The 27,029-nt window shown below is 36.7% G+C and overlaps 2 protein-coding genes across 2 annotated transcripts in view; both read right to left on the bottom strand.

Moving 5' to 3' along the window:
* Positions 1-8,066: 8,066 nt before the first annotated feature.
* On the bottom strand, positions 8,067-8,471 carry LOC122746629 (60S ribosomal protein L17-like). The gene has a single exon (XM_043992411.1). It carries the CDS (start codon positions 8,469-8,471, stop codon positions 8,067-8,069), a length of 405 nt encoding a protein of 134 aa, XP_043848346.1.
* A 1,525-nt stretch (positions 8,472-9,996) lies between these two features.
* The window catches only part of DPY19L4 (dpy-19 like 4), a 60,181-nt gene continuing 43,148 nt past the window's right edge, over positions 9,997-27,029 (bottom strand). Inside the window, exons 17-19 of the mRNA XM_043977363.1 lie at positions 22,876-23,008; positions 16,189-16,347; positions 9,997-14,385 (exon numbers count right to left, since the gene is read on the bottom strand). Coding sequence (XP_043833298.1) covers positions 14,221-14,385; positions 16,189-16,347; positions 22,876-23,008 — 457 coding nt within the window. The 3' untranslated portion in view covers positions 9,997-14,220. The remainder of the gene's footprint in view (positions 14,386-16,188; positions 16,348-22,875; positions 23,009-27,029) is intronic.

A 27,029-nucleotide genomic window follows, 5' to 3' on the forward strand; every position in this document is an offset into this window, starting at 1 on the left:
AGAGCCATATTTCAAGAAATTATAAATGAAAACTACATAAGCCAGAACTTGTCCCAGTTTTTTTGGGGGAAAATATATAGAATAGCGAAGAAAAAAAAATCTAGCCCCCAAGCCCCAAGGTGCTTTGTGAAGTATAAACAATCAAAATTTATATACTTTTGGACAGCAGAGGAGTGTGGACAAAGGAGGAGGGCGATAGGGATGAAGATGGGAGAAGGAAGAGGAGGGAAGAAAGAGACATCATAGTGTAATGGAAAGAACATTGTGTTTGGCACCAGAACCTTTGAGTCCAAATCCTGATTTTGCTCTTACTACCTTTTAATTTTGGGAAAGTCAATTCATTTCTCTAGACTTCTGTCTTCTCAAATAGAAAATGCAGATGTGAGACAAGATGATTTCTAAGGTCCTTTCTAGTTCTAAATCCTGCGATCTTATATCTGAAAATACGTTAAGGTTACCAATTAAAAATATCACTATAGAACTATGGTTGCATGCCTTCACATATTTAATGGATATCACATTACTTGCTTTCTCAATAAATGGATGGGTGAAGATCAGCTGGAGAGAAGAGAATCTTTAAAAAAAAATCCCTAGGAAAGTGAATACATAATTCTAAAACCATTTAATCTTCGTGACTTGGGAATCATCCACTTCGGCACTCTAGTTCCTTCATTGCTTGGAAATCATACAAGGACTGCCCAACCAATCAAAATGCCTCTTGACTCCTAGAAATTTTGGATTGAAATTAATTCATAATACTAATTGATCAGTGGCTAATAGGGCATCTCCCCTCTCTGAAAAGGGGAGGAGAAAGTAACCTATTAAAGATAAAATTACAGTTGTATCCAATTATCTTCTCCCTTCAATTTAGCTTGACAGCCAGTTCATAAACAATACCCCCTTTTGATCCTAGACACTTATGTAAGGATTTTACCCTCATCTCTGAGTATACATAATAATGCTACTGTAAATCAAACTTGAACTACAATAAGTGATCTCTCCTTCCTCTGAATTCCTGCAACACTTGTCTGTAACGTTTATATGACATTTAACTGTAAAAGAAAACAGTAAATGCTGTTTGTATTCATGACTTATCCCCACTAGCAAATTGTAAGGTCCTAAAAACAAAGGGGACCTTGTATGTCTGTCTTTGTAGTCTCATAAACATTAGTATAGTTTGTCCCACATGGTAGATACCCAATGATAGTAAATATATTTTTTAAGTAAGCAAGCATCCTATGTGACAGGAACTGTGCTAAGCTCTGGGAAACTTAGGTATAAGACAGTCCTTGACTTCAAGGAGCTCACAGTCTACTGAAGGGATACAACACATAAAAAAAGAAGCTGAAAGTGGGGTAAGAGAATAGATTAAGGGACAGCTAGGCGGTGCAGTGGATAAAGCACCAGCCCTGGATTCAGGAGGACCTGAGTTCAAATCCGGCCTCAGACACTTGACACTTACTAGCTGTGTGACCCTGGGCAAGTCACTTAACCCCCATTGCCCCTGCAAAAAAAAAAAAAAGAGAGAGAGAGAGAAAGAATAGATTAGTCGGATATAGGCAAAATAAAGTCCTCTGGCTCATGGTCGGAAATGATGTGAGGAGGTTTATTTCATCTTGGAGACTAATGAATTTCTTGAGATCATGAAATCAAGGAGGTCAGCCAGGTAGGAAAAGTAAGTGTTTGTTGAGTGAATCAATGAATAATGCTTTAATGAAGTCACTTTCTTACCTAGGAAAATCAGCAAGCACATGATGCCCAACAAGGGAGAGTCAGAGCTAAGTACCACAGGTCTCCCAGGCTTCACCTGGCTGACCTCACACTATCTTCCTTTATAGCCATCTGCCCAGTGACATAAATTTTTTTTATTACTACATCATCCAGGAACCTCCATTTCTTTTACATTAATGTATTTTATTTTTAATTTATAGAATAAAACAAGTGTTTCCATAACACTGTATAATAAAAAAGATGATTACAATGGAACTGCAGATCTATTATGTACAACTTGCTATCCCTTTTAAATATATTAAAGTTATTGTGTAAATTTATTTTTTCTTTCTTTTCCTTTTTTCCCCTTCCCTTTCCTCCACACCCCCTACTCCCAATGGCTACCATTAGATACACACACATATGTAAAATTATTCTATATATACTTCTACTTATCAGTTCTTTCTCTGGATGCAGATAGAATCTTTCTTCATATGTCCTTTATAATTAATGTGGGTATGTATAATAGTCATAATGACATATTCACTCAAAGTTTTCCTTAAAACAATATTGTCTGCAGGATAAAGGGCTACAATGAATAAGACCAGTCGTTATCTAACAATATCCACTCTGCCAGACAGGTACCTGGAGAACAAATGTCAATCAGATCTTTCAAAGGACATTATGTTTTTCTTTAATAAGTAAAATATGTAAAAAAAATTAACTAGCTAATCTTAATCTGAAAAATTATATAAATGGATTTATATGAAAAATTATAAGTATATGAAAAATTATAAATTTGGAAAAATTATAATTGGGCTGTAAGTCCTGCCATGGTCGCCATTCAAATGTAAAAATATTTTTGCTAGTTTGCCTAATTTGGGGGGACTAAACTAATTGCAGGACTAATCTGTGGACTTTTGATTAATCTGTGGATGTTTGACTGGCTGGCTATCTGACTGCTATTAATTTAATATGGGCCATTTATAAAGTTCTACCACACTTTCTCCCAAATTGATAAGCAAACAATTAAGAAGCCTCAATTAAATAATCAAAGCAGAATTTATTTATAAAAATAAATGTAAGAGATAAGGGTTAAGAAATGCAAATTATACAACCTGTTTGCTTTTAATATAATGAGGGCCTTTCTGCCTCTTGCCTTAGGGTATACTACAGCTTTCTCCAACTTTCACTCTTTTTCTCCTTCACTCCAGCCCCCCTGCGCTTTCACTTTCACTGCTCCGCTCCTTTCTTCTAACTCCAAGCCCCTTTCACTTTGTCGACCCCCCTCAAAAGCCCCTTAGTGTCCTCACCTCTGTTGCCAACCCCCTGGCATCTCTAGTGTCTCTGTATCATAGCCCTTCCTCGCTTTCTCCAACCTCCTGTACCTTCTCCTGTTCTCTTAATCTTCTGGCCTCTCCCAACCTCCATACATCTTCCCCCTTTCTGTATCCTCTGGAGCCCCACTTTCTGTCCGTTCCTCCCTTACAGTCTTCTCCTCTGTATATATGTTCCTTCTCTCCCCTCAAACCTCTGGCTCCCTGCGCGCACTGCTGCCCCCCACCCCCACATGCCAAATTAATCTGCTGGCCTCGCTAGTGCTTCAGCCAGGAGGGGGCTCAAATGTCCCATAAGTACCACACCCAGGGTTCCAGGGACCCGTGCTCCCTGCTGCACACCTGAGACCTCTGCACGGGCTATGCCAGAGCCCAGCCTGGACAAGCCCGGTATCTCTCAGGGAGATTCCCCCCAGGGCGGAGGGAGCTGGGGCTTTTTCCCTCAGCCATTTGACCTGGTGTCCAGTAAAACCCACCGGGCTTTTTGGCTCAGCTGAAGTGGAGAGGGAGGGGTACCAGCCCCTCTTACACAGGAAAAAAAAAACCCTGAGGGCCTAAGGCTTTTTAATCTCAGCCCAAAGGCAGGGTCCCTAAATCAAAATAAATTTCCACAAATATAAAGGTAAAATTATGCACCTAGGTGGAATAGTGGATAGAGCACCAAGCCTGAAGAGCCTAAGTTCAAATCTGCTCTCTGGCACTTATTAGTTGTGTGACCCTGGGCAAGTCACTTAACCCTGTTAGCCTCAGTTTCCTCACCTGTAAAATGAGCCGGAGAAGGAAATGGCAAACCACTCCAATATCTTTGCCAAGAAAACCCCAAAAAGGGTCATGAAGGGTCAGACTTAACTGCATAACTGAATAAGAACAAAGAGGTAGGGTCAGCTAGGTGGCGCAGTGGATAAAGCACCAGCCCTGGAGTTAGGAGTACCTGAGTTCAAATCCGGCCTCAAACACTTAACACTTACTAGCTATGTGACCCTGGGCAAATCACTTAACCCCAATTGCCTCACTAAAAAAAAAAAAAAGAACAAAGAGGTAAAATTTCCTAGTCTTACACGTTCCCATGGGAAAAACTAAACATAATGTTCTCTTTGAAAACAGATCAAAAGTATCAGTACTCTTGGTTTATTTCATTCACTAGTTGTACTAGGATTTCTTTGATGTGGAAAAATAATCAAAAGAGAAATTATCCATTCTTCTTTAGTATAAGCCTTGAAGAAGCACAAATAACTAAGGATAAGGGAGGAGCCAACTCCCTCAGCAAGTTTTTCACTCGTTTCAATTTGTGTGGCATCTAGGAGCAACCTGGCTTCTAGGCATGCTCAGAATTAGCCACTGTATTGTCAAATAAGGTGAAGATTTCCTAAGATAGCTGATTCACAGAGGCAGGAAGTAATAGTTTAGAACCTAAACTTAACCCAAAAGAAGTTCTGATCGATATATTAACCTATATATTATACAGTTTTGACTTGGTCTACCACAAATATTAAAACCCATTTAAGTCATTAAGGAGCAGTATGGTATAGTGGAAAGAGCACTGACTATAGAACCAGAGGAACCGAATTTGAATCTCATCTTTGACTTAGTACCTGTGTGAACTTGGGTAAGTCAATTAACCTCAGTTTCCTCATGCATAAAATGGAAGGGTTGGACCAAATGGCCTAGAAGGTCCTTCCAGCTCCAAGACTATGATTTTTATGGGATTTTTTCCAATGCTGTGCAGCAGAGCAAGGGAAGTGAATAAGCATTTAGATAGCACCTACTATGTACTAAGCACTTTTTTATTGTTGATGCTCAGTTGTGTCCAAATCTTTATGACCCCATTTGAGGATTTTTTGGACAAATATACTCAAATGGTTTGCCATTTCATTCTCCAGCTCATTTTTACAGATGAGGAAACTGAGGCTTACAGGGTTGAATGACTTGCCCAGGATCATATAGCTAGTAAGTGTCAAGAGGCCATATATGAACTCAGGACTTTCTGACTTCAGAGCCAGTGTTCTATCCATAGCACCACCCATCTGCCCGTAGGCAGGAGGAAGTATTGTTGTTAGCATGTCGTCTCACATAACATCATCTTACCAATGTCCAATCCAAGATGAAGCTCAAGTTTCACCTTCTGGTGAAAGGATTGCCCAGTGCCTCCAGCTGCTAGTGATTTACCTTTTCCAGGAACCTTTTATCTCTGCATACACCTTTGTATCTACCTAGCTATTTACATATTGTCCTTGCCATTAGAATATGGTTTTCCTTAGGACCAGGAATCTTTTTGCTTTTTCTTTGTATCCCCAGCACATAGCACACTTCCTGGTACATAGTGAATGCTTAATAGATGCTTACTGATTTCTCAGTTTCTTATCTACTAGTTTGTGGTTTCTGATTCTGTGTTGGCTTCCATTCACAAATAAAATCCTGTTTTCTGAAACCATCCTGCTTGCCAGCTCTTCTAATACAATAATGTTCCAGAGTAATTAATTGTTGACTTTAGACACTGGGTATGTGATTCTGGGCAAGTCACTTAACCCTGTTTGCCTCAGTTTCCTTATCTGCAACTGAGCTGGAGAAGGAAATAGCAAACCACTCTATTATCTTTCTCAAGAAAACCCCAAATGGGATCAGGAAGAGTTAGACACAACTAGTAAATGGCTGAACAACAACAACATAAAAAGTTATCTCTCTCAAGGTAGATAGGATTTTTCATCATGAGTCTTTTGGAATTCTCTTGGTCAAAGTAGCTAAATCTTTCACAGTTGATCATTGTCACAATATTTCTGTCATAGTTGTAATGATTGTAATGATGCCACCTACTGGAGACTTGCTGTGGGAAAGCTCTGCCATGAGGAAAATGCCTCAGAGGCATTGTGGCTTTTCCTTGGCGTCAGGAAATGACATTTACTCATGGGTGCTGTCTATCAAGGCTACGAGCCAATCAAGTTGAGGAGCCTCCTATTTTCTGGGAGGAGAGAGGAGGGAGGAGAGGGAGCCTGCTCGGAGAGCTCTTGCACTTTTGGGTTCCTGACTTGATGGTGGTGGCGGCGGCAGAGGACTTCACAGGAAATTTGAGGAAAGATAGGAATGCCAGGCTGTTGGAATTCTGTTCTCAATCTTTTTCTTTCTATTTTCCAATAAACCCTTAAAAACCTAAACTCGTTTTATCAGTGATTTTAATCAGTTTTCCCCAAAACTGGGGGAACAGATTAGAATCCACATTTAGAATCTTAAATTACACATAGTGTACAATGTTCTCCTGGTTCTGCTCCCTTCTTTTTGTATCAATTCATATGTCTTCCAAGGGTTTTCTGAAACCATCCTGCTTATTTGAGAAAACTAGAGGCTGTTAGGAGGGAGCCAGGTTTCAGTAAGAGCTAGAAGATGAAAGGAGTAGGAAAGAAAAAGGTTTAAGATGAGAGCACATATGCTACCTATCAAGCAAGCATTCCAGAGAGTACAGTGGAAGGGTTGTGAAGTTTTAGAGTAGGACACTGGTGGAGAAACTGGGGTTCTCTACATGCTATTTCTAGTTTTCTCAAATAAGCAAAAATCTGTAATTTCTTTACATTTTTATGAGATTTGCCAGACTGTGATAATGGAATATTGAGGTATCCTATTACTATTATTTCTATTTCTTCTTGCTATTGGCTTAATTTATTTTTTTGCTATTGGCTTTTGATATGTTGTTTGATGCTCACAAGTTTAAATATTTTTTACTTTATAGCAGCTCTTTTTGTGGTGGCAAATAATTGGAAATTGATTCCCCTCAATTTCCCTCTGGGAACTTCAACTGGGAAATGGCTGAACAAGTTGTGATATATGAATGTGATGGAATACTATTGTGCTATAAAAAATGATGAGCAGATTTCAGAAAAACCTGGAAAGACTTACATAAACTGATGCTGAGTGAAGTGAGCAGAATCAGAACATTGTACACAGTAAGAGCAACATTAGTGATGATCAACTGTGAAAGACTTAGCTCTTCTCAGCAATACAATGATCCAAGGCAATTCCAAAAGACTTATGAAAAAAACTATCCAGAAAAAAAACTATGGAGTCTGAATGCAGATCAAAGTATACTATTGTAACTTTGTTATCTTTTCTTTCTTCTGGTTTTTCCCCTTTTGTTCTTATTCTTCTTTTACAACATGACTAGTATGGAAATATGTATAACATGATTGTATATATATATATATATATATGTGTGTGTGTATATATATCTATATATATCTGATTACTTGCCATCTTGGGGAGGGGGGAAGATAGGAAAATTTGGAACTCAAAATATTACAAAAATGAATGTTGAAAACAATTTTTACATGTAATTGGAAAATAAAATACTATAAAAAAATGTTACTTTTTAAATCTTTTGTTACTACTTTTTTTATAGGAAAATTTGGACCATTTGCTTTCAGTGTCACAAATATCTGACATCCCCACCCCCACCATTTTTGTTCTTAATGTTGGCAAAATGAAATAGATCCTATAGTCTATTTTGCATTTCTAATTCCGATGAACAAAATTAATTCCTGCCTTTTAAACCTACTATGATGTTATTCTCCTTAATGAGAATTATTTCCAGGATTGCCAGCTCTCTCTCCAGTTTATGAGTCACATTAGTCCAAGTTAAAGTGAACCTCCAAGTTAAATATTAAATAAGCTGTGAGGTTTTTAAATCTGTGACAAGGACAAAATGGAATTTTTATACTCATTGTGAGGAAATCTTTATTTAAACCTTTAGTGGGGTCATATGCACTTAAAACCAATGAACTAGTTTGTCCTCAGCCAATACAATCTCAATGAGCACTTGAGTTCTTGCACTGGTCACACTCTAGCTGAATGACTTTTTTTGTTGTGGTGGTGGAAAGGATAAACACGTTTTCACTTTTGTTTGCATATTAATGTCACGTTTACTCCTATGCCATAAGCTTTTGTTTCTTCAGTTTCTTTTGGGATATCTTTTTCTTTTGAGCAACCTCCTCTTCTGGTTTAGGAACATTTTGTTCTTTTTCAGTCAGTATCATCTCAATATGGCAAGGGGAACTTGCCATATTGCATTTTGGGAGACTTGTTAACCTGAATATGCTCAATGACAAGAGAATCCACATCTAAACCCTTCAGTTCAGTGTTACTTTCTGCATTTTTAAGCATATGCAGCAAGAACTCAGCACTCTGTTTGGGCCAACAACCCTGTGTCCAACCCCACTGCTTAGCCTGGGCACACCTGCCAACTCCACCATTGTATCGACGGAAGGGAACACATTGTTTCTTCAATGTGACATCTTTCAAATACTTGGTAGCTTTTTGGATGTGCATGCCCTTGATAGCTTGGGCTGTTTCATGGGTATTGTTGAAGTGGACCCGGAGATTTGAACCCCTTGACTTGCATGATTTTGTAGCGTTCTCTGGATCAAGAGAGTACTTCACCATTTTATTTTATATTTATTTTTTGGTGAGGCAGTTGGGGTTAAGTGACTTGCCCAGGGTCACATAGCTAGTTAAGTGTTAAGTGTCTGAGGCCGGATTTGAACTCAGGTCTTCCTGACTCCAGGGCCGGTGCTCTATCCACTGTGCCACCTAGCTGCCCTGTACTTCACCATTTTAAATGTTTACCGGGACAGCTGTGTGCCATTTTGTTAAGTACTCCTTTAACAAAGCTGGTATTCCTCCCAACTACTCCTAAAAGTCTCCCACAGGCCCACTGACAAATCCTTTAAGGGCTTTTTGTTTTCTGAGACAAAAAAAAAAAAATGCATCCAAACAGAATATTCAAGTTTGTAGGATCAGTGATTCAGAATGCTCTTTCTTTTGTATATGCTGGTCTAACTTTAACTTATGTTTTTGCTTCTGAGAAGACTGAAGGTTTTCTAACCATTTCTAGCCTGAATTATTTGTTTGAAACATCCGATTTCTTCATTCTGAGGTTTTGAGAATTCTTCCACTTATGGAGTGTCGCCTATTCTTGATCACTCTAGGAAATTTTCTCTTATGACATCTTCAAATATGGTGCCTAAAGCTATGTCTTCTCCACCCCTTCACTCACCAAGCACCTTGATAAATTCCTGGTAGGGAAACTCCCTTCAGTAAGATAGAACAGAAACGATGTAATTTGTCATAGAAGAGTTCTGGGGGAACAGACTAAATCAGTTTTTGTCTGAAAGAAACAACCCTCCCCAGCCCCAACACTCTATGTAGAATTAGTCTTTTTTCTTCTGAGGATACTTTCAAAATTGCATACATTGCCATTTTTAAAAATACTAACTGTAAAAAAATTATTATTCATGAAATCTTTTTCTACTATATTTATTTTGTTATTTTCTGTTTCTGGTGTTTTTAATTCCAGTACACTGTTTTAGATTTTCCCGTTTTCCTAAATTTTATCATGGGGTTTTCCTGATCACCTTAACTTTTTAATTTTATGGGGTTTTTTTGCAGGGCAATGAGGGTTAAGTTACTTGTCCAAGGTCACACAGCTAGTAAGTGTCAAGTGTCTGAGTCTGGATTTGAACTCAGGTCCTCCTGAATCCAGGGCCGGTGCTTTATCCACTGCGCCACCTAGCTGCCCCCTCCAGTACTATTAAAAAAAATTTTTTTTTGTGGGGCAAAAAGGGTTAAGTGACTTGCCCAGGGTCACACAGCTAGTAAGTGTCAAGTGTCTGAGGCCAGATTTGAACTCAGGTCTTCCTGAATCAAGGGCCGGCGATTAATCTACTGTGCCACCTAGTTGCCCCCTATTTGTATTCTTTAAGTAGTTTTGTTCCTTGATTCTTAAGTGTAAAATTTAGAATTTGGTTATTTGTTGAACAATATTTTTTCTTGTGCTAGAGATTTTTTCTTTGGCTGTTTTTTTTTTTTGCAAGGTAATGCAATTTTATAATCACTCATAGTATGTTTCTTTAAAACCCATGTGTAAGCAAAACACAGTTGAAAAATCCAAAATCAACTTTATTATGGTTAACAGAAAACAAGTAGGTTAATTTATCATGAAATAAGGAAGTCCCTTTCTGGTGAAATAGTCATATGAGGTTACAAAATGAGGTAAAATACTTTTTTGTCCCAAATCCATTAAAAGACATATGTTCACTGGTTTTAATTCTGATGAAAAGTTTGTCTTTTAACAGGGGAGGAAAACATTTACTAAAAATAAATATTCCTGTCAAGTATATTGACCCAAGAGTTAGCATAAGTGTGAATAGCCTTCTCAAACTTAAGGGTCTATTGAAATCCCTAAAAATATGGGACAAATGACAGTTGGAAAAACTGAAAGTAATATTAACAAATTAATTCAAGAAGGAAACAATTCCTTAGCTAGGTTGCCTCCATTCCATTAAGTGAATACAGCTTTATGATCTTGCTAAGTGTCAGAAGCACATATACCTGTGAGAGCTGCACAGATGTTTACATACACCATAATCTAAGCATTATCACTAGGAGATCTTTGATGATAACTGGCTCACAAAGTATCTCTATGCCAAGTCAGTATATTTGGTCCAACAAAATCTTTTAGGCTTTTAAATTATGACACACAAAAAACATGACCTAATCCTTAATGAACATCAAAACATAGTCGAGAAAAACACACCCCTTTAGAACTGCAAGATCTAATTCAAAATAGCCCAATAAGGTATTATTCTAATGAGATATTATTACTTACATCAATATCAAGTAGTTTTGTACTTAAAAACCAAAAGAATGGTGGAGTAATACATGTCAAGGACATGTCATCAATTGAGAATCACCAAGGTAAAGGAATCAAATTAATACTGGTAAGTAACATCTAGGGTAGTCATTTAGTGTATCACTCATATTTTCTATTACACTAAAGGAACTGTACTAATAATAATTTGCTGCAGGAATAATTTACTTTCAGTAAATTCTACATGAAAAAGCTGAGATTTACACAAAGGATAAATTAGGGAGTCATTATTTGCTTTATATAAGCTTCTTAGAATTACAGGATGAAAAACGGGGATCCTTTCAATAACAAGAGTTCTTAGTGCACTTAAAATATTTTTATTTGAAAAAAAATCAATTGATATACAATTTTAAGCGCATGCCCACGTATAAAGTGAAGCATGTAAGTTATCATATAAAAGGCATACTTACAGGACTAAAATTCCCATAAAATCACCAAAACTAAATACAATTATAGTATAATTTAATAATTGTCATACAGTTTCAGTTTTCCTTCAGTTTGGTGTTTTGTTTTGTTTGGTTTGTTTTTGGCGGGGCAATGGGGGTTAAGTGACTTGCCCAGGGTCACACAGCTAGTAAGTGTCAAGTGTGTGAGGCCGAATTTGAACTCAGGTACTCCTGAATCCAGGGCCGGTGCTTTATCCAGTAAGCCACCTAGCTGCCCCCCAGTTTGGTTTTAAATGGGAATCCAGAGAAGTTTGTGCCTATAGATTTAAGATTAAGCATATAACTATGTGCCAAAGCTTTTTTCTGACTTTACTATCACCTTTTGTGTTACAATTTAGCATTTTTTCTTAGTCTTCAAACCATAAAAATTGGCATACTGCTAAGTGATTATTGGTGGTTTGGACAGGCATCCTTAAAAAGGACCCAGTTGAGACCGACACAATTTTGATCAAGTATTGCAGTAACAGAACACAACATAAGCCTGAAACAAAATAAATCTAACAAAAACTTCAATAACAAAGATGTTAGGAATAAGAAGAATCACTAAGAATAGATTAACAAAGGTTTGGTGCAATAGGCCTTGTTAAATGTGAAATGTGTTAAATGTGTTGTTTTTTTCTTTATCCTGGAGTTCTGGAGTCTAACTAAAATATTTTAATTAGCATAGGTGCCTTGAAAATATTAGCACCCTTCTTATCCAACAATAAATGCTAATAACAAACACAACACAAATAATTTTGCCAAGAGAAAGCGGGCAAAAACGCATAACAACTTTTGGAGAAGCTGAAGATGGAGTCATCAAGGCACTTAATCTTAACAGGTTTGAAATATCAAAAGCAAAATATATTTGGATTTCTTTCATAAACACTTCTCATTCTCAAAACTAGGAACATTGCTTATTTTATGTTGTTAGGTACATATAAAGGAAAGGTCATATTAACACATGAAGAGGAAACTGCAAAGACACAAGTGAGGATATTATTTCATAGGCAGAAATCAGCACCTAGATTTGCTACTTCCACCCAAAGTTTCCTAGGTTTTGATGTCGCTTTAATACATACTAAAATTGAATACAATAAATGGTCATTTAATGTCTGAAATAATCTTTTCTATAAAGAGTTCAGGTTTTTCTTTTTAATAGCTACTGCTTGAAAATATTTTCTTAAATTCAACTAGAAATTTCTTCTAATCCATCAAAAATCTGTTTAAGAAAGCAATTAGTGGAAATAGAAGAAAGTTTTTATTATAATTTTTAAAAAGACCTCATACCAATTCATTGCAACACAATAAGATCAATAATAATCAATGAAATCAATGAATAGATCAATGAAAAACTTAACTTTTTGTGCACTGGGAGGCCAATTTCCTATTACTGTTTTTAAACAATTCTTCCTCTAATAGTTCAATAGTATCATAAGGTATGAAGCAAAAGAGCAGCAACTCACTACCCAAGAAGTACAGTTAAAATGAAATATACCACCTGAAGATGCTTTACTGTAAGTATAGAATTATACATGTGAAAATGAAGACTAATGAAACTGATACGATGTTCATGAAAACTCCATCAATTCATCAACATTGAATGCACTCAGCATTTGACAGCCAGTAGAAGAACACATGATTTTTTCAAAAATACATGCATGCATAATGAAGACAGAAGGATTTTTCCTTCCAATGTATTTAATGATAGTGATGTAATTTCAGCACTATTCTAATAATGAAACACTGAAAAAATTTTGGCAAATGTATAAAAAAAAACTAAGCATCATCTCTACATGCTAAACACAATATATCTACAGATTGCCATTGCTCTCATAAAACATTTTGATGTCTTAGCAAATGTTTTAAACAATTAAAATATAACATAAATTTAAATAGACTACAAGAAGACCTGTAAACTCCAAAAATGATAAATCTGTAAAGCTGCTTGAAATTTCCACTTAGTTTTCAGTACTGTTGTTTGTAAGAGAAAATTTAAATAAGTAATCATGAGTGCATAGATATGGTTAAGAGCAGAGATTTTGAGTAATTATAAGTCTTTTTAATGCATATGCAGTCTTATCTTAGGCCACGTTTAATTTAGGAGCTTCAGTTTTCTTTAACGGAGACAAGAAGTTAAGACAATTATTTGTACCACTATGGTAGCTGGCAACAGATTAAGTTGCATTAAAAATTCTGACAAGAAACATGCAAGCAGATTTTACTTAAAATATTTATATTTTTAAATGTATGGTAATAGACTTTGAAATGCATATTAAAAATATAGGCACCAAAATAATTCTTTTTATCATGATCAAAGTGGTATCACATGTATGATCAATTCACTGTGACAAAACTACATAATAATAATAATAATACAGAATTAAAATGTATTGTGTAAGGATATATTGAGAAAGTAATGTACTCATAAGCAATATTTAAGAAAAACCAAACTATTTGTATGAATATCATAAATATTTTGATTTTGGACACTAGAAAGAGCAAAGCTTCATGTAATTTTAAAAGACTACTTCCCTTTGCATAATGCCCATTTTAGAACTACACTATTTATCTTGACATCTATTGTTTTCCTTAACTCTTTATTGTAAGGATTAGTAAAGTCATATACCATGGTATACAGTACAAGAATAATTCCCTTATACGCCAATTGTGCTCTATCAAGGTTTTCACTGCATGTAATTATGTTATGACCTCCAGTACATTCAAATCTGTTGATAATGGGATTCTAATATACTTTATTTAGATAAACATTCAGGGGGGAAGATGTGATAGTATTTGAGAAGGTAAAATATAGAAAGATCAATGCAAAAGAAAGATTATGTTACTGGCATAGTAAAAACTGGAAGACCTGATACATCATAAGTTTTGATGTAATATTGCCTATAAAACTATGGGTCTGGTAACAAAACAAGGAGAAAAGAAAAAACCCATTTCAAATGTCCAAATTTTGATTTGCAAAAGAATACATGAGTAGGAAAATAGCATCCCATTCCTCTTCATGTTATGTCAGTCTTTGAAAAGAAGGCTTTGCTATTTTTCAGGACTGGAAGGATATCACAGTGTTGATTTTATAAACAAAATAGGATCTGTTCCAGTATACTCTAGTAAAATAATTCACATATGGAGAATAGTTAATTTTGATCTCATGGCAAAATCGTCCATATTTTGAGTAGGTAAAACTGTCACCTTCTTCACAAACCACCTATACCAAAAGATACAAAACAGCAAATTAAAAATGCTTGCTTCAGCTCTAGAGGAAAATTAAATTTAGTGAATACTACGCCATTGATATACAAAGATTGTATGCCATTTCAATATTAAAATCTGACATCTTCAGGCACTTTGAATTTGCAAAACACTTTACATTTATTATCTCATTTGATTCTCCCAACAACAGTCCTTTGGGGTTAGGATTATAGGTATATGAGGAAACTGAGGCTCATGAGGGGCAAAATCCAAACCCTCATTTCTCCTGACTCTGAGTCCAATGCTCTTTTTTTATTAAACCAAACTATCTCCCTATTAATCTTCAAGAGTAAGCTTTAATTTGGTCACCAAGGCATAGCCACTATATGAGTTAATGAACACTTGGGCTCCACAATAGGACTGCTGAAACCAAGATTAATTATTTAGTTTCAAAATTAAGAAGACATAAGAGTCCATAGCCTTTTTAAATTTTTTTTTAAAGTGAGGCAATTGGGGTTAAGTGACTTGCTCAGGGTCACACAGCTAGTAAGTGTTAAGTGTCTGAGGTGAGATTTGAACTCAGGTACTCCTGACTCCAGGGCCAGTGCTCTATCCACTGCGCCACCTAGCTGCCGCAGTCCATAGCCTTTTTGATTTCCTAAGTCAGCTTTTGCCGGTCAACATATTTGGCTAGAAAAACGAATACTGAGAAATATCCATACGTTCAATTTTCTACTTGTATAGTTACTGTCAGCTCTCAATCACCAGAGTGAGAAAGCAAAACTCTGCAGCTTATCCAAGACAACTCTTTATATTTTAAGGGGTGAGGGTTGATATGGGGTGGATGTAGTGTCTACTTTACACTCCATTCTCTCTTTTTTGACTCTTACTGGGACCAGAGACTCAAGCTTGGGTCCATTATGAAAAACATTTTAAATCATAACATTTAAAATTCTACCCAAGGTGAAATAAAGTGAGACTGAGAACAAACAAGAAACTGAAAGGGCAAGTATGCTTAGGTCAGAGTTTTGCATAATCTAAGGGGAACCAGGTTCATAACTAAAGTGTAAAAGAAGAAGGAATTAAATGGATGGAAATGATTAATTTTTCAACTCCACATAAATCAGGACTCTCCAATATGACACCATTATTTTGCAGTTACTGACAAGTGAGTTATTTTAAAGAAATGCTTTATAATAAGATGTCATACCAAGTGCTAATTACTGAAAACCTAGTAAATCGTTACAATTTCATCTTGTCATTTAAAAATTAAAGGCCATAATTTTAGGTAACATTATATATAAAGGCAACACTTTCTTATTTATATAGCTGGGAAAGTAGAGAGAAGAAAAGAAAAATGAAGTTAGAGAGCACCAATCTTCACCCAATATACTGTTTCAGGGATGTGGAACAAAGTATGCTACTAACTGGGAGGGACTAGGCGAGATCTTGATTGCCAGCAAATAAGGTAGAGTGAATCAAGTTGAAATCATAGACCTTTTCTGAAGTCAAAGATGACTCTGAGTGTGCCTCCCAGAGAATTCTACTTATCAGCTATCCCAATTCCCCTTTCTTTTAGATGCCAGAGACAATTTTATTGCAGACTAGGATGAAAGAAAGCCTATTAGGAATAAGGAATTGAAATAAATGTATAAATTTAGCACATCCAAGTCAACTCTGTAATCTCAAGTAACAAATATTATATAATCTTTATGTTTTAAATGTAAATTCTAAAAATAAAGCCTGAAAATAAAATTTTGAACCTCATTTCCTAAAGCTAAGCCAAACATAGTATTTAATCTTCCAAATTGTTACTTACATGGCCATTTGCAATATCCAACAAGTCTTTAACCCTGCATCCTCTCATGGTTCCCACCTCATTGCAGATAGCATCTTCTACAATCAAGTAGTTAGCTTTGTAAGATGTAAGTATCTTATAAATATCTTCAGCAGACCTCTTTGAGTAGATCTGATAGATCTATCAGATTAGAGAACAAAATAATAATGACTTGAAAATGCACACAAAATGCCAACCACCTAATATTTACTTACTCAACAATTCTGTGTGCAGATGTGTGGGGGTCCAGAAGCATCCTACCTGTGGTTTCTGCCCCTGATGAACCTGTGGTTCAATTGTGGGAGAAGACTAAGTACCACAAAGGTTGGAAAAGAAGTTCAACTGAGGTATCAGCTCATACCTATCAGAGTAGCAAATACAACAAAAAAGGAAAATGTTGGATGTTAGTGGGGATGTGGTAAAACTGGGACACTAATCCACTGTTGGTGGAGTTGTGAACTGATCCAACCATTTGGAAGAGCAATTTGCAACTATGCCCAAAGGGCTATAAAATTGTGCATACCCTTTGCTCCAGCAATACCACTGTTAGGTTTATATCCCAAAGATAACTCAAAAAAGAGAAAACAACCTATTTGTATAAAAATATTTATAGCAGCTCTTTTTGTGGTGGCTATGAATTAGAAATCAAAAGAATGGCCATCAATTGGGGGAATGGCTTCAACAAGCTGTGTGTGATATATGGTTTAATGAAATATTATTGTGCTATAGCACAATCTTATAAGAAACAACAAGCAGGATGATTTCAGAAAGGCCTGGAAAGACTTAAATGAACTTATATATAGTGAAGTGAGCAGAACCAGGAGAACATTGTGCACAACGACAGCAATATTGTTTGATGAAGAATTGTGAATGACTTAACTATTCTCAGGATTATAATGACCTAAGACAATCCCAAAGGACTATCCACTTCCAAAGAAAGAACTGATATTGATTGAACACAGACTGAAGCATGCTATTTTTCACTTTCTTCCTTTCATCTTTTTTCTTTTATTTGACTTTTCTTGTACAAAATGACTAATATGGTAATGTTTTACATAATCACAATGTATAACCTATATCTAATTGCTTACTACCAGAGAGGGGGGAGGGAGGAAAAGACAAACTGTGGAACTCAAAACTAAATTTAAAAGTTTATTATAAGTTTCCTGAGCACTACAGTTATTATTTTATATGCTACATATGGAACCTAGTCAAATAGGAATTTAAGAAATTATAAGCAATAATTTGTTGAGAAAAAATACCAACATACTTATTATGTTCCAAAGTAATCCACAAAGAAAAGAGTGAAGCAAATATGGCAAAAGTAGCAAGCACTAGTAATTCAGTAGAAAGAAAGAAATCCAAGAGAGATCCCTTTAGTGCTTTCTCCTGGGTATCTAATGCTAAATACCAAATTTCCGCTGTTTGATGTTTTTTGAATCACAGAGAATTATTATTCAATATTTAAATGATGAGAGAGAAACTATTAATTTCTAAATTATGCCTATCTTAAAATCTGAAATGCCTCTACACACAATAATTAAAATACAATAATTAGGTTTGGAACATTAAACTGGAAGTCAACAGATGAAGCTTCTAGTCACAGCTATGGGAATTTGGAAAAACTCATTAAACTCTCTTGATCCTACTCTGAAGGACCCAAAAAATCCTCCCAATTCTCCCTTCTTTTAGCTCTTCTTCTCTCTTCTTTTGCTTTACTTTGATTTTGGAAAATAATTCCAGTCACACTGACAAGACACTTAGATAAGCTCTAAATTTCCTTCAGCACTAAAATTCTACAATCTATTAAAATTAATTCAAAGAACTTAAATTAGGCAAGGACAGTCTAAACTGGAGCAGTGGAATGGAAAAGATGAGGTCAGACATTTGACAGAAAAGATAGAATGGAGAGAAGCTGGCAAATGACTGAATGTGGTAGGTAAGAAAGGAAGGAATAGAAGATGATTCTAACCTAGTTTAAGTGAGAAGAAGGTTCCATTAATAGAAACAGGGAAGACAAGAAGAAAGGTTGGTTCTGGGGGGAGGAAGAGGAGGGTAACTGTTTTGGAAATGTGCAATTTGAAGTGTGACTAAATATATAAATTGAATGCCTAGCAGTAGACTTGAAATTTGGGTCTGAAAAACAGAAGAGTCTGGGGTTAATTATTTAAACTTTTTGTTGTTTAACATTCATTTCAATTGTGCCTAACTCTTCTTGACCCCATTTGGGGTTTTCTTGGCAAAAATATTGGAGTCCTTTGCCATTTCCTTTTCTAGCTCCTTATACAGATGAGAAAACTGAGACAAACAGGGCTAAGTTTCTTGCCCACGGTCACATAGCTAGGAAGTGTCTAAGGCCAGATTTGAACTCAGGAAGATGAGTCTTCCTCAGTTTAGGCCCAGTATTCTATCCACTGAGCTATCTAGTTGCTCTAATTAAAAAATCAATTCAATCTAATCAAAGAAACATGTATTAAATGCTGCTTACCAGGCAGTGGGGGGAATATAGTATTTAGGTAACAGTCTCCTCTGCCCATCAAATTTACAGTTTGGTATGTAGATAAAGATGCATAAAAAATATGAATTATACAGCATAAATACATATGGGGAGATTTTTTTTTAAAGCATTAAGTGGGATCCCATTAGAAAAAAATCATAACTGACAGAATTAAGGAAATCCTCTTAGAAGAGGTGGTATTTGAATTGGGTTTTAAAGGACAGAAAGGAATTCAACAGGCAAAGAGGGAGGAAAGAAGGGCACTTTTGGCATTTGGAAAAACTTAAATCAAAGGCCCAGAAGTGGGAAAGTATGTTATTTAGGGGACAGAGAGTAATCTAATTTGGTTGGAACAAAGAATGCATGGCCCTTGCTATGTATTATCTTATAATACTTGATAATTTGAGGAGAGAGCATTTATAACTGCGGCATCAGAACAGGTTTCCTGTAGGAAATGGTACACAAGTTGGGTCTTAAAGAACCTAGAGTTCCTAAGGCACAGAAGTGAGGAAACAGTACGTTTTCAGCAGAAAGAACAGATTTTTCAAATTTTAAAAGTAAGGAAATGGAAGGCCAAGTTCAGGAAATGGCAAGTAGGTTAACTTGAACATGAGTGTATAAAGAACAGGAATACGAAATATTCACCAGATTGTGAAGGGCTTTAAATATTAAACTAAGGAAGGGGCAGCTAGGTGGCGCAGTGGATAAAGCACTGGCCTTGGATTCAGGAGGACCTGAGTTCAAATCCAGCCTCAGACACTTGACACTTACTAGCTGTGTGACCCTAGGCAAGTCACTTAACCCTCATTGCCCCTTAAAAAAACAATTAAACTAAGGAGTTTGTATTTGATCCAAGAGGCAATGGAGAGCTGCTACAAATTCTTGAGGAAGGGAGTGACATTGATACAGGAATATTCTGAGAAAGAGGGAATGGAGAGGAAAGAGATGAGAAGAAGCTGGAGGATGAAACATACTCCAAGAAAAGAAGGGATGATGGTTATGAAATGAGAGAGATGGGGAAGCAGAACTGACAAGACTTGGCAGGAATCTATTATAGTAGTTCAGGTGGATAATAATGGGGACTGTTTGAGGTTAGTTATTGTCAGAAGAGAGAAGGAAAGGATATGAGATACTGAAATATTAGAATTCAAATAAATAAGAATTTATTAAGTTCCTACTATGTGCCCAGTTATAGCATAAAAAGTATAGAACTTGGTTACTGATTTGGCATGAACAGTAGGAGTCAATGAAAATATCACATATGTCAAGGAAGACAGTATAGAGAGAAATGAGAAAAGGGTTGTAAAGAGCCTAAGGATATTCTGAACTACGTAAGGTAGAAATAGGATGAGGAACAATTAAAAACAGAGAAGAAATGGTCAGAGACAACAATGTTATGGAAGAGTTTCAAAAAGAGGTGGACAACGGTGTTAAATTCTATAAAGAGGTCAAGAAGTATGAGAATTGACAAAAGATCATTGGACTTAATGATTAAGAAGTCAATAGTGACTTTCAAAACAATTTCAAGAGTGGGAGGGACTAAAGAGATTTAAAAAGGTTAAATAAATGAGTATATGGTAAGAAAGTAGCAAGGAGGGCAGCTAGGTGGCACAGAGGATAAAGCACCAGTCCTGGATTCAAGAGGGCCTGAGTTCAAATCTGGCCTCAGACACTTGACACTTACTAGCTGTGTGACCCTGGCCAAGTCACTTAACCCTCTTTGCCCCACAAAAAATTTAAAAAATAAAATAGTACTGGAAATACAAATGCACTTGATTCTTGAGAGTTCTCCATCACTCCTGGACCGACTTCTTTTATAAGATTTTAATTCTTGAGATGTCTCTAATTCTCTAATTCTAGCCTGCCTCTGAACTCTTTGGAATCAGCTTTCCCAAAATCTAAGGTCCATATTAGACTGCTTGGATATGGAAAATAAGATGAGAAAAAAGTCTTTTGTAAAGCACTTAGCACAATGCTTGGCATGTAGTAGGTACTATATAAATGGTTGTTCCCTTTCCCCCTTTTACTCCCCATCACAGATTTTAGGAGACGAGTGGTCACTTTCCCAGAAGGTTCCCAGCATTTCCATTCTAGCAACCAGTTTCTGTTAGTGATAATAAATACAGAGTAGAATTTTTACTTCTTGATTCTTCTCACTTTTGAGGAGTGAAACTATCACTAAGGCAAATCAAGAAACTATTTGCTACTCTGCTTCTGGCAGGGAGAGGAGTTCCTACAAGTTAATGAATAATTAAAGTATCCCATTACTACTAATATATATTTGTGTGAAACTCATGAATTGAATAGAAGAAAAAAAATGGGCTGCATTTCCTTCTGGAAATAGCACAAATCTTTTAATCATTCCATGATTCTCCCTGAAACACACCCCATCTTTTAAACACCAGTATTCCAGTCCTGTGTGTCAGTTATATCATTCCAGTATATGAAAAACAGAAGTTGAGTATCTTGAAATGGGTAATGTAGGTGTGCGTGGAAGATATGAACAGGCTGTATAATATGTTAAAAATGAAGAATTACAAATTACACAGGAGACATGTAAAAGATGTCACCAGAAAAATGATATGACTGGAAACCAGAGACTGGCTAATTAGATATTGAGAACAAGAGGTAACCAATGGACAGTGTTGGTGCTGAATTGGTATCCACAGGATAACAAAAGAACAGAAGGAAGGCACCAACATGTTTGGTGGACTCCCTGTGGTAAATCTGTGAGGACATGGAAAGAACAGTACAAAATAGCTAAGCATGGATGAGCTATGTATGCTATGCATCCTGGGAGGATGGCCTTGCCCACATGGGTAAGTACCTGGATCCACTGAAATATTCAAGGAACTTTAGTAAAGTAGAAAAAGCCTTCCTCTAGGAAGGTGAAGGGGTGAGGGATTATTATTTATTCTACTGCCTTTTCAGTCTCTCTACTACTCATTTCCTCTAAAGAAAGGTCTCAGTCTCCATAACTCTCCCCCCCCAAAAAAAGCAAACACAGAAAACCCATCTTTATTTAGAATTGTACCCATCTTATCTTTTGGTTTCCTTTCATCTTCAAATTTCTGAAATATAGGTGGAAAAATGCAATTTGCTCTCCCTGCTACCTTTTTTTTTTTTTGCAGGGCAATGAGGGTTAAGTGACTTGCCCAAGGTCACACAGCTAGTACATGTCAAGCACTGAAAAAACTGGAGAATGTGCTTGCTGAGCCACCATCCATGATAATCTGAAAGAAGATGAAGCATGGGAGAGGTATTATGTAGGACCCAAGAAGGGAAAATGTCCCCACATTCAAAAATGGGAAAAGAATAAAGTCTATATACCACAGGGCAGTGAGTTTAACTTCAATTCTTGGGAGAAGTCTAGAGCAGATCATTAGGTGTTGTTTGCTAAACATGTAGAATACGAAACAAATATTACAAAGAACTGGCATGGCTTCAATATGATCAGACTAAAATGACCTCTCAGCAGTCTGCAATTCTCTCTCTCTCTCTGGATAGTGTTACTAAATTGGTAGACTGAAGGAATGCAAGTTTGTCTGGGTTTTTAGCAAAGTGTTTGATGCAATATCTCACACTTGTGGAAAACATGGAAATATGTTAACTAGAGAGTGACAAAATTAAATGGATACATAACTGGATGAATTGCTATACTCAAATAGTAGTTAATGTTTCAGCATCAGCATGGTAGAAGGTCACCAGTAAAATGGCTAGAGTACTGTGCTTTTACTTCTTGCATCTTTTCAAAACTTTTAATAACAGAGAAATCAGTAAAGGACGAACCTTAATTTTGGTTTTTGTTTTTTTGTGAGGCAATTGGGGTTAAGTGACTTGCCCAGGGTCACACAGCTAGTAAGTGTCATAAGTGTCTAAGGCTAGATTTGAACTCAGGTCCTCCTGACTCCAGGGCCAGTGCTCTATCCACTGCACCACCTAGCTGCCCCCCGAATCTTAATTTTGGCTCACCTGATAGTTAAGTACCTTGTGCTGCCTTAAGAGAAAAAAGGCCTGATTTAAACATAGCTTTTTAAAGTTTCAGATTTTCCTATTTCTGCAATCAGCTGAACATATGCACATTTTCACAGATACCTTAATTAGAGAACTCTATTAAAATAGGCTTATAACTAGGAACCAAGTGCCCAGATGGAGAACTGTGAATGCCTTACATTTTCATTTCTCTTCAGAAGATCTTCATCATTATAAAGAGGCAAATTGGTCACCATCCATCCAGTGCATAACTTAATTACACCCATCAATTGTGGACTCCCTGCAAACACAGCTGCAACTGGAGCTTGCCTTCTGCAAAAACATTATTGATTTACATATTAAACAGACAAGTATATTGTTTAAAACAATATTTTATATGAATTCTAAAAGACTGGCAAACTACACATTATACATAGCAACAGATCCCTTTTGCTTAGTAATCACAGAATCAGGGCTGCACAATGTTAGATGCAAACCTAGAATTTCAAGATGACTTTTAAGATGTGTCTACATTAGGAAAAAGAAAAAGTAAGTACTATTTCAGGTTACAATTTGAGATCATATAGTTTCTTCTTCTTCTTTTTTTTTTGGCAGGAGCAATGAGGGTTAAGTGACTTGCCCAGGGTTACACAGCATTAAGTGTCAAGTGTCTGAGGCCAAATTTGAACTAAGGTCCTCCCGAATCCAGGGCCAGTGCTCTATCCACTGTGCCACCTAGCTGTCCCCGATCATATAAGTTTTTACAAATGGATTTACATGCACAAAGTACAATTATGAAAAGCATCGGGGCAGCTAGGTGGCACAGTGGATAGAGCACCGGCCCTGGATTCAGGAGTACCTGAGTTCAAATCCGGCCTCAGACACTTGACACTTACTAGTTGTGTGACCCTGGGCAAGGCACTTAATCCCCATTGCCCCACAAAATAAATTAATTAAAAAAACAAAACAAAACATCAAGGCTTATTTTTAAAAACAAAGATACTTATTTTTGCTGAAAATACCTCAAGAATTACACTTTAAGAACTCTATTGAGAAGCAGCATATGGGCCACAGAAGATGACTCAGTCTTTTGACTTTATGGATCTCCCGCCTTTTTTTTTTTTTAAACCAAAGAGTATGATGCAGCATGACATGATGCAATATGAGGCAGAGCATACCCTGACTCTAAATTACTATTTCAAAAAATGCAAATCTCCAAATGATAATGTGTTACCACTAAGAATGTATTTTTTTTAAGTTTCATTTTTAGCATTTCACAATGGGAGAGAGCTTTAGAAACTATTTCATTCAACATTCTTCCCTTTATAGATGGTAAAACAGAGGCCCAGAGAGATGAATTACTCCCTTAAGTCAAACCTGAGACAAAATAAATGACTTGAATCCCAGTCCAAAGCTGTTTCCACAGTACAAGCTTCCTCTCTCAGTCTACGTGTCTATTACTAATGGCAATTCTAATTCAATTCTACAAATATTTTATTAAAAGACTGTTAGATGTAAGGTACTCTTTTTCACAACGGTGACAATACTGTGTAAGGATAATTCTCATTTGGATGTATAAATTCTGTTGTTTGCTCATAAGAAAGTAATTACATATATATATATTTTGGGGGGGGTGGGGCAATGGGGGTTAAGTGACTTGCCCAGGGTCACACAGCTGGTAAGTGTCAAGTGTCTGAGGCCGGATTTGAACTCAGGTACTCCTGAATCCAGGGCAGGTGTTTTATCCACTGCGCCACCCAGCCGCCTCCAGTAATTACTTACAATTACATTTCTTTGTTAAGTCTACTGAATCCTAAGTTGCTAGAATGGGTAAATAATTACTACGTTTTCTCTCTTATACTAGCACAGTTACAGGTACATGGTAAACATTTAATGAAAGTTTAAAGACTGCCTCAAGGTATGTAATTTGGACACCTTTTTAAACTCATAAATCAGAAGCATTCACTACTGTTAGGTTGTCACAAATATAGCGAGAGCACTTAGGAAGTAAGGTAGGTTCAAATGGAAGATAAGAGACTGAGAAAGTTAGACATGGACTGAAAGGTAGAATGAGATGACTGGTTGAGAGCCTTAAATGACATATCCAGAAATCTGTTGAGAGAAAAGTTCTATGTGGTTAGGGATATGGTCTGTTTCTGTTTCATCTTAGACCTGTGATTTTACTGATGAAGGGAATTCCTGATGAGGAAACTCTCTCTCTACCAACAGAGATCCATAAAACCTTTGCAACTTAAAGCCTCAGAGATGCCTAAAACCCTGAAAGATTACGTGACTGACCAGTATATTTCAGACAAAGGACCTGAACTCACATAGCCCTGACTCTCCTCCTTCCACTGTGTCACATGACTGAAGGGGTATGAATAATAATGAAAGTAGTATATATAAAGACAAGAAGTTCAAGGAGAATAAACAAACAAAAAAACTATTTGTAGTGCTTAGTAATTTACAATGCTAACAATAATTTTATCTTTATCTAGACCAGTTTTCTGCTAACCTTTTTTTGCAATCAGTCTATTCTGTCAGTCAATAAAATGCTTACTCTGTTCTGTGCCTGGCACTATGCTATTCCCTCCATGCTACACCTTCATATGACTTGCTGAAGCACATGACTAATGCATAGCTTTTATCATGTCATTTCTCCAGGAAAAAACCCTACAGAGGTCTCCCAATACCAAACAAAGCAGAAACTGATGCTGGTATTCAAAGCCTGTCGCAATACGGCTGCCTCCTCCTTTCTAGCCCTAAGCAACTCCTACCAATCGAATTCATGTCTTCTGTGTTGTGGCCAAACAGGGCTCTCATTTCTGTTCCTGTACCACCGCCTCCTTGACCTGTGTCTTTGGAAGTGCTGATCCATATCTGGGACAAGCTCCCCTCCCTTCATCCCTTTCTGCCTTCTTTACTTGGTCCCTGTCTTGAAGAGCCAGCTCAGGAACCACTTGCCCAGGATGCTTTCATTGAACTCCACAAGTGAAAGTGCCCTCTGCCTCCTCAAATTTCCCTTCACACTCAGGTGGGATCTTCCACTTGCACTTCTCTCACCATCCCTGGACCAAAGATGTGTCTATCTTTTCCTCAACAAAGCTGTAAACTCCCTGAAAGAAGCAACTGTCTCATCTCTCTTTTTGGACCCTCAGTACCTGCAAAGAGTGTCTCACATACAATGGGAACTTAATAAACGTCCAAGTTTTGTGGAAAAAAACAACTCTATAAGTTAGATAATTATAGTACTTGATATTTGCAAATCCCATCAAATTGTAGAAGATATTTTCCTCAGAACAATGCTATGAGGTGGGTACCAGTGATATAATTAGGGGCTCCATGTTACAGATGAGTCTGAGAAAGGTTAAGTAACTCAGCCAGTCTTTTCCTTAGGAAGGGTAAGACCTGGCATCCGAGTCCAAGATCAGGGCTCATTCCAGCACATTGCATTATGTTATTAGTATTCTGTAAGAAGAGAATCACAGATTCAGAGCTGTAGAGGGACTCCAGAGGCCATCCATTTGACTACTTTTATTTTACAGATGAGCAAATTGAAGCCCAGAGAGGTCAAGTGATTTGACCAGCATTGTATAGGTTATGTCTGCTGAACTAAATTACACATTTTACAGACAAAACACTTTTTTCAGATATAGTTCAAACTCACAAGTGCAGTATCTTTCAAAGTAAATTAGCCAAAGAAACATTTAGCAAAACTACAAAATCTCAAAGCTATGTTTTAGATCTGAAAATTTGCTTAATTTTAAAAATCAGTATTGAAAAACTCAAACATTAAATATATCTAATAACTTTTCAGATGGGCATATTTATTCCTTTGAATCAGTCTTTGAAGAAACGCATTAAAATTAATTATAACATGTGTGTGTGTTGTTAAGGGCTAAAATTCTAGCTAAACTGTCTAAAATATCTAATGAGTGGTCGCCAGTAAATTATAAGCTTTAGCAAGAGTTAGACTTTTAAGCATTTATTAAGGAGAATAAGAATTTGGTAAAGAGAGAGAAAGGCCTAGATTCCTATCTATTAAAGGGAGAGCACATTTCTAGCTCTGCTCTCCACCAGAGTCCAAAGGAAAGAGCCTGAGACCGAGTGCCAGTCTCTTCCTTCCTCCTCCCACTAGCCCGCGTCACTTCCTGATGCCAAAGAAAAGACTCCTGGTCTTGCCCTCAAAGACCTTTGCTTCATGGATGGAACTCTTCTACAGTAAGTCTCCAGCAGGTGGTGTTATTCCAATCGTTACAGTGTAAATTATTTTACAGCCATATATATATAACCTATATCGGATTTGCCTGCTGTCTAGGGGAGGGGGGAAGGGAGAGGCGGGAGGGAGAAAAAT

Source organism: Dromiciops gliroides, chromosome 1 (assembly GCF_019393635.1).
Source record: "Dromiciops gliroides isolate mDroGli1 chromosome 1, mDroGli1.pri, whole genome shotgun sequence".
NCBI classification, from domain to species: domain Eukaryota; kingdom Metazoa; phylum Chordata; class Mammalia; order Microbiotheria; family Microbiotheriidae; genus Dromiciops; species Dromiciops gliroides.